This window comes from Molothrus aeneus, chromosome 18 (assembly GCF_037042795.1).
Source record: "Molothrus aeneus isolate 106 chromosome 18, BPBGC_Maene_1.0, whole genome shotgun sequence".
Taxonomy (NCBI): Eukaryota; Metazoa; Chordata; class Aves; order Passeriformes; family Icteridae; genus Molothrus; species Molothrus aeneus.
The window spans coordinates 3,966,831-3,974,337 of record NC_089663.1 but is presented as its reverse complement, the minus strand read 5'-3'; the positions used below and the strand labels follow the sequence as shown (position 1 = coordinate 3,974,337).

The 7,507-nt window shown below is 51.1% G+C and overlaps 1 protein-coding gene across 3 annotated transcripts; it reads left to right on the top strand.

Annotated features, from left to right (window-relative positions):
- Positions 1-439: 439 nt before the first annotated feature.
- PRKAB1 (protein kinase AMP-activated non-catalytic subunit beta 1) lies at positions 440-7,294 on the top strand. Of its 3 annotated transcripts, XM_066562072.1 has the most exons (8): positions 440-471; positions 1,326-1,494; positions 1,902-2,068; positions 2,973-3,066; positions 3,760-3,874; positions 5,066-5,199; positions 5,662-5,730; positions 5,815-7,294. In XM_066562072.1, the coding sequence occupies exons 2-8, from the start codon at positions 1,336-1,338 to the stop codon at positions 5,890-5,892; spliced, it is 816 nt and encodes a 271-aa protein (XP_066418169.1). In that variant the 5' UTR covers positions 440-471; positions 1,326-1,335; the 3' UTR covers positions 5,893-7,294. The 3 variants fall into 3 exon arrangements, with proteins under 3 accessions (XP_066418169.1, XP_066418167.1, XP_066418168.1); XM_066562070.1 differs by lacking the exon at positions 5,815-7,294 and having other exon boundaries at positions 5,662-5,814; XM_066562071.1 differs by lacking the exons at positions 440-471; positions 5,815-7,294 and adding an exon at positions 621-872 and having other exon boundaries at positions 5,662-5,814.
- The last annotated feature ends 213 nt before the right edge of the window (positions 7,295-7,507 follow it).

The window sequence follows — 7,507 nt, the reverse complement described above, 5'->3', positions numbered from 1 at the left end:
TACCCCCGCAGACACCAGAGCTGACGGTTCCAGCGCGCTCTGACCGTGCTCAGGGACGCGCCATTGCCCGTGGCTCCAACACCGCCCTCAGGCGCTGCCCGGGGCACGGCAGCTCCCGGGGGGGGCACGGAGCCGTGCCCGGCAGCAGTGGGTGCTGAGGAGGCGCGGGAGGAGCCTGGCCTGGAGCTCGCCATGGAGCCTGCCCTGGAGCTTCCCATGGAGCCCGCCACGGAGCTCCCCATGGAGCCCGCTATGGAGCCCGCCTTGGAGCTCACTATGGAGCCCGCCACGGAGCTCCTCATGAAGCCCGCCATGGAGCTCGCCATGGAGCTCACCATGGAGCTCACCAGGCAGCCCACGGAGCGCGGGGCAGCCCGGAACGGTCGCGCCGGGCTCGGTTGCCCCCGGCGGGCGCGGGCTGGGCCCGGCGGAAGCGGAAGCGCGGCGGCGGCGGCGGGAGCGCGGCGGGCGGTGGGTGCGGGCCTGGCAGGGCAGGGCAGGGGCGGCTCCTGGGGTCGCGGTCCCGGTGCTGCCAGGCCGGGCTGTGCCCCCGTGCCCCGCGGAGGTCCCGGTGCGCCCGCGGGCCCCTTCCGTTGGCACCCAGGCGGGGCTGGGTCTCTGCAGGCGCTGCCGCTCCCGGAGGAGAGCGGGGACAGAGCGCGACTGAGCTGTCCCCAGGGAGCGGTCACAGTCCCAGGCTACCAGAGCTCCAGGGGCGCTGGGACACCGCTCTCAGACACTGGGTGGGAACGTTGGGTGTCTGTGCAGGGGCTGGAGCTCGCCCGGGTGGTCCCTGTGGGGCCTCCAGCACGGGACATTCTGTGGTTCTTTGTTTAGAGCTCCCTTCGGCTGCTCTCAGCATCCTCAGCAGGGTGAGATACCTTACTCTAGTGAGGTCACATTTCAGGCAGGCTGCTTTTGGAGCCTTGCGACAGAAAGTTCCCCTGGCGTTGCAGGAGAACACCTGCTGGCGAGGTGCAGCGCTGTGTGCACTGGGGCAGGAGGCAAAGATCGAGCCCTTGGCTTGGAGGGACACAACAGCTCCGTGCTGTGTGCCTGGGACCTGCTGGGTCAGCTCCCTGCCTGGCTGCCTCTGGTAGAGCTGCTCATGTACAGAACTGCAGCACATCATCAGCACTAGCTAAAAACTGTCAGTGCCTTTGTTCAGAGTATGGTGTCACTTCACAATGGGTTGGTTAATCACGTTTCTGAGGCTCTTCAACTCAAAAGCACAGCCCAAGGCTACTGATGAGTTTCCTTTTCTGCCTGTTGGTGTCCCAGCTGTGGGAGTGCATGTGCTAATCCAGCTTTCCCTGCTCTTTTAGATCCACAGAAATGGGGAACACGAGCAGCGAGCGCGCGGGGCTGGAGCGCCATGGGCACAAAGCCACCCGAGGGGACAGCTCAGGAGGAGCCACCAAGGAGGGGGACAGACCCAAAATCCTCATGGACAGCCCTGAAGATGCAGACTTGTTCCATCCAGAGGAAATGAAGGTATTGCTGGTTTGTTCTGCCAGCATTGCTTGCTTGGAATGCTCTGGGGCTGTTTGCAACCTGCAGGGATTTTGTCATTGAGTTTACACAAAGCTGTCAATCCCCCTTCCTTCCCATGCCAAGGAGAGAGTGAATTGGTGTTTAAGCAGGTATAATTGGAGGGCAGAGCATAATTTTGCCTTCCACTCTTCCTGCAAATTTGGAAGGCTTTAACACCTTTGCAGAATTCGTGCAAATGAACTTGTGAACAGTATCTAGAGATGCGTTTTGTATTCTGCATCTGACAAAACCTGCTTGTAGTAAACTTAGAGAATCCTGCCTGAGGGAAAAAAAAGCTTTCAGTACAGCACAGGTTGTCTGAGTCTGCCAGGAAAGAACCTTTTTTGATTGAGACATTGTGCTTGTAGGCTCCATTGGAGAAAGAGGAATTTCTGGCTTGGCAGCAGGACCTGGAGGTGAATGACAAAACCCCCACTCAAGCTCGGCCAACAGTGTTCCGCTGGACTGGAGGAGGGAAAGAGGTTTATTTGTCAGGATCCTTCAACAACTGGAGTAAAATTCCTCTGACAAGGAGGTAAGGAAGTGCTGCTGCAGCCTGTTCCCCATGGACTGGCAGTGCTCAGTGCCATGAGGGAGGTGGGCAGCTCAGACATGGGATTGGGCTTGATTTACCCCTGTCCTGCCTCTCTCCTCATGCCCTTGATGACAGTCTGGCTTCTCCATTCCTGGATGGCACAGGGTGGAAGCTGAGCTGTGTGTCAGTTCACTGGGCACAGCACACAGATAACCCCAAACAGTCCCTGCTGTGTGTCTGTGCCTGGAGCAGGGCTGGGCGGTGGAAAGGGGAGCTGGATCCAGCACAGTCTCTGTCACACATCCTTGCCATGTCAGTGGCTTTTGCCCAGCTCAGAGGGCCCAGTGGCCTGTTGGAGCCATCAGGTGTTTCTCAGCTTTTTTGAGATGCTGCTAAAGCCTTCTGAGGAATCAGGGAGCTCACAGCCCAAGGAGTTTGGAAATTGCCAAGCAGCAGCTCTTCAGCCCCAAAGTAACCCTGAAGTATGGAGTTGCTGCTTTTATCTGCTCATTGCTCATTTATTTCATGGGCATTTGGGAAATGCAGTTTATGATGGCAAATACTGAAAGGCAGGGAAATATGAGAAAGCTGATCTTGTTCCATCAGCAGATAAATGAGGTCTCCTGTGCTAACAAGTAACATGAAGATGTGAGAGTGACTTTACAAAAGCTCAGTGCCAGTTATGGGATGTCAGGAGTGTGGGGGGACTCACTGTCACAGAGGAAATTATCATGAGCATTAATCATAATTTGATTCCTTACCTTTGGATTGCATCAGAGATTCTCTGCCTGTTTAAGGTTTTGCATGAGGAGGCTTCTGCTCTGTGTCACAGTGTGTGTCACAGCTTAGAGACCAAGGCACTTTTCAGAATTTTGCAGGGCTGATTGTTTGTCTTAAATTCCAGTCACAATAACTTTGTGGCAATCCTGGACCTGCCAGAAGGAGAGCACCAGTACAAGTTCCTCGTGGATGGGCAGTGGACACATGATCCCGCAGAGGTAAAGTTTGCTTTGAGTCACTGTTTATTGATTGAGGTATCTGAAGAGGAGAAAGGGGCTGTTCAGGCTGGTGAGAGAGAGGTTTCTGCTGGCCTGGATGGCAGCATCAACCTGAGCTCAGAGGGCAGGAGATGCAATGAGGGACAGGATCTCTTGGCCATTGGTTTATAAGTGATGCCAAGCTTTGCTTGTCCAGTGCCAAACTGCCTTTTAGAGCATTGCAGCACTGCTGGCAGCCCAGAGCTCGCTGTGCCTTCCTTGCTCTCTGTGCCAGCATGTTGCTATTGCTGCTCTAGATCTTTTCACAGTCCAGTAATTGTGCCAAAATCTACCAGGCCTGTTTTTCCTCCTCTGCTATAAAATGAGCTTTAACCCCAGCCTGCCCAGCAGCTCCCCCATGCTCAAGGACAGTGTCCAGAGCTGGTGTCACAGGTAACTCCAGCCCAGACTGACCCCTGCCTTGTCTGGAGCCCTGTGGGCTTGGCAGGTTCAGCTGACATTTTCCCCTCCCAGCCCTTAAAATCCTGCACTTCCTCTTAACCTAACACTCATTGAGCTCTTCTCACATCTGGTTCTGTCATATTTCAAAAGTAATTGTACCTCATTCTTGGTAATGCTGATTGTGCAGTTCTGAGAATCTATTAGTCCCACAGGCTTTTTTTATTCTGGTTTTTCTGTCTTGTCTTTTGGCAGCCAGTAGTAACCAGCCAGCTGGGTACTGTCAACAACATCATCCAGGTGAAGAAAACTGACTTTGAAGTGTTCGATGCTTTGATGGTGGACTCCCAAAAATGTTCAGACATGTCTGGTATGAGCTCACTGGTAACTTTATGTCACACTTTTTAGAGCTGTTCAAAATTTCATTTTCCCTTTTTATCTGAGTTAAAGCTCCAGCAGAGATTAATCTCCACTTGTGTCAGGCCCTGTGATGTGTGCAGGAGTCACAAATGCCCAAAGGAAGAAAGTGGAAAGCACAGAGGAGGAAGCCTATACAAAGCAGCACAGATCTGATGAGGAGAAGTCCTGGGTGCTCAGTAACCTTGTTTGCCCCTGCTGTGTGCAGTGGCTGGGTTTAGGGCAGTCACTGGTGGATCAGTCTCTGCTTTACCACATCAAACCAACGTTGAGAGCCTGCACTGCTCCTAATTCAGTCTTCCTCTGCTAAGGAGGTGGCTGAGGGGGTCATGAGTTGCTTTTCAGCAGGGAGAAATTAGGTGCATTTCCATGCTAGCACAGGCTGGGGAGTATCCTCACAGTGTAGTGTAAATTATCTACCTAAGAATAATACAAAAATGCAATTCTTGCCTTAAGTTTCATGTTCCAGTGTAACAGAAGAGAGGTGGGGTTTAGCTTGAGCCGTGTCTGAGGTCAGCCCTGCCCTGTTGGTTGCTGAGCTCTGTAGGGATGGAGCCCATGACTGAGGCAGCACCTTCAGCAGACCTTTGAGCCTGGGCCAGGAGGTGTGTTTGGGTGTGTTTTGCTCTGTGTGACTTTGCCCTGGCCAAAGCCTTTTTGGAGGAAGTGCTATGTGATTGTGGGGCAGGCCAGGAGGAGATTCTGGTAGATGCCCTCCCCCTTAGGCTGTAGCAGTGTTTCCTTTCCCTGATCAGACTTGGAAGGGCCCTTCCCACAGCCCAGCCTGCAGGGGGGAGCAGTTGCCTTTCTCAGGTGCATCCCATGGTCTTGCCCTCGTAGGGCAGCCTGCACTCTGGGCTGTTAGCAGGAGAAGTTCTGGGCAGAGGTGACAGAGAAGTTCTGAAGTGCAGTTGTGCCTTCAGAACTCTGCTGCCCAGACCCTCACAGCTCCTTCCAAGTCAGACTTTGGGCACCTTAAATCCCCTCTTAGGCAGTGACTGATCCTCTGGCACTCCACCAGCTGCTGCAGTTTTACTTAAGTGCCATTGATTCCTTTAGGCTGCATGTACCTATAAAGAGCAGATGTTCTCACAAAGTATTCAGGATGAAATATTTACCATATTTGCCATTTTCTCTCTGGCAGAGCTATCCAGTTCACCCCCAGGACCGTACCACCAGGAGCCCTATGTCTGCAAGGCAGAGGAGCGCTTTAAATCCCCACCCATTCTCCCCCCACACCTGTTGCAGGTCATCCTGAACAAGGACACAGGCATTTCTGTGAGTACATCACTTTGGTTTGCTAAATAATGCCCTTGAGGGTGGGAACAGATGGGGAAGAATCTGGATATGGACAAGGGACAGCTTAGAAGAAACCTTAGGATAAGTTATTGTGCTGGTGAGTTCCTTATTATGTATGTCCAGATGGATTCATCTGAAGTAAATCTATTTTTCTAGTTGATTGTCTTTAAAATGGAAAACTAGACTGCTGTTTTCCTCCCAAAAGCTTAATCTTGTTAACTGTTAAGACGCCAGAAGCACATAAGGGATAATCACGTGGTCCTGGTGAGGATGCAGAGGGTTTTACCCAGAGGGACCTGGGGTTGTTCTGAAATGGTGACTGTGTTTGTGATGGACTCAGTGGCTGGTCACAGATGCTGTTTGTCACCCCTCAGCTGTGAGGAGTGAACTGTCACACTGTCTGTCCCACTGTTACTGTCACACTGTCCCTCTTCTCTGCAGTGTGACCCCGCTCTGCTCCCTGAGCCCAACCACGTCATGTTGAACCACCTGTATGCACTTTCCATCAAGGTGAGAGGCCAGGGCATGTCGTGCCCAGGGGCAGCCCATGTGTCTGGCCATGGCACATGCTCACTTGTTTTCCCTCCCCTGTAGGATGGAGTGATGGTGCTCAGTGCTACCCACCGTTACAAGAAGAAATACGTGACCACTTTGCTGTACAAGCCAATATGAGCATCACAGTCATTTGTGACCAATTGTTCTGGGCCAGTGCAGTCTCAGAAAAAAATGCTTCACTTAACCAAATGTACTTCTGCTCTGTGCTGTAGCAAACAAACTCTGATTTCATATTTTCCCTGAGACTTCCAGGTTCTCCTGTATTTGCCTTATTTTGTTAGCCCCACCATGGAAGTTCTTGGAAATGGCAGCTTCACAGCACCCAGACAGGTGGCAAAGATGTCAGTGCCCCTTGTCAGCTGAGTTAAAAAACCACCAATTTAATTAGGCTGAATAATGTCAGGGCAGCAACAGATCAAAGAGCTTTAGCAGCAAGGCAGACTGGGAGTCTGCCAGCCCAAAGTCTGGAAAGTTCAGGATTCTTGGGGAATCTGATTTGAGCATAACACTTAGCAAAAGCAAGCTCATTACTGCTTCCATTGCTCATCAAACACTATTTCAGTAGCAAGTTCCTAACTTGCCTGGCTGAAGTAAGTGTGAATATTGATGATCATTTTGTAGCAGCCTTTTCTGGGCAAATTCAGCAACATCATCATCACTACAAGCTCGTTATTATTTTACGGTAGAGTGGGGTGCACTGTTTCTACTGTGAATAGCTCTGTAGTTTTTTCTCTTCATGAGAACTGAAATACATCTTTTCCCCTGTGGAATTTCTGGTAAAGACAATTGTTTTTAATGGCTGGATTTTTCTGTAAATCGTAATTGTGTCTTGCAGTAATCTGCTTTTGGAAAACTGGTTTCTCTTGCTGTCACTGATGAGGACTTCCTTAATCTGAGAGAGGAAGGAGATGGATGGATGCAGTTTAGGGATGAGTTCTTCAGTAACAGCCTGAGGGTGACTGTAAGTCTCCTGTGTCCAGTGGCCAAACTTACCCCTCAGTGTCAGCAGTGCTGGATGCAGCACCCTCTGTGCCCAGGGCTGGAGCCGGGCAACTTTTTAATTCTGTTTCTGTTTTCTAAGTGATTCTAGTAATGCCAGGCTGCCTGTCCTTGGTGCTGACAGCCTGTTTTATCCCAAAACAAATGCAACATTAATGCAAACCTGCTGCCAGTGTGCTTGTTGTGGTGCCTGGGGCATCGTGACCGTGCCAATGATAAGCAGCCCCTCCCACTGTGAGGGAAGCACTTTGCACAAGTCTGTGAGGACTCTTGAGTGGGGACAGAGCTGCAGCAGCCAGCGTGGGGTGAGCCACAGTGGGAGGGTGCCTTGCCATCCTGGGGTCTGTTCAGCAGCCTTGTTGCAATATCTTCAGTAGCTGAGTAGATCTGGGTTTAGTGCAATGGTTTTCTCTGAAAACTTTCTTCATTCTGTGCTATGGATAGTATTTAGTATTCTGAACTACAGAAAGAATTGCTTGTTTTCAACCTCTTTAGAAACAAATAAAACATTTTCAAGAGATGTGGGTGACTTGTCTTGTTACTACTGTTTCCACCTGTGGTAATTTGACCTTCAGTGAGTTATTTTGTTATTACATGTGATTTCCTGATTGCAGTTTTATGCCTTGGTGGGTTGTATGAGCTTTTCATTAAATGATGCAGATTGAAACACTTTCTCCTCTTGCACTCAGTCAGTGAACAAGACCGAGGTGTTCGTGTTTATTTGTGATGTAAA

Excerpts from the sequence above, each read along its gene's own strand:
- PRKAB1 (XM_066562070.1), top strand. The coding sequence starts at position 1,336 with ATGGGGAACACGAGCAGCGAGCGCGCGGGGCTGGAGCGCCATGGGCAC. Across the intron at positions 2,069-2,972 it reads AAAATTCCTCTGACAAGGAG|TCACAATAACTTTGTGGCAA; the intron begins GTAAGGAAGTGC and ends CTTAAATTCCAG. Across the intron at positions 3,067-3,759 it reads GGACACATGATCCCGCAGAG|CCAGTAGTAACCAGCCAGCT; the intron begins GTAAAGTTTGCT and ends GTCTTTTGGCAG.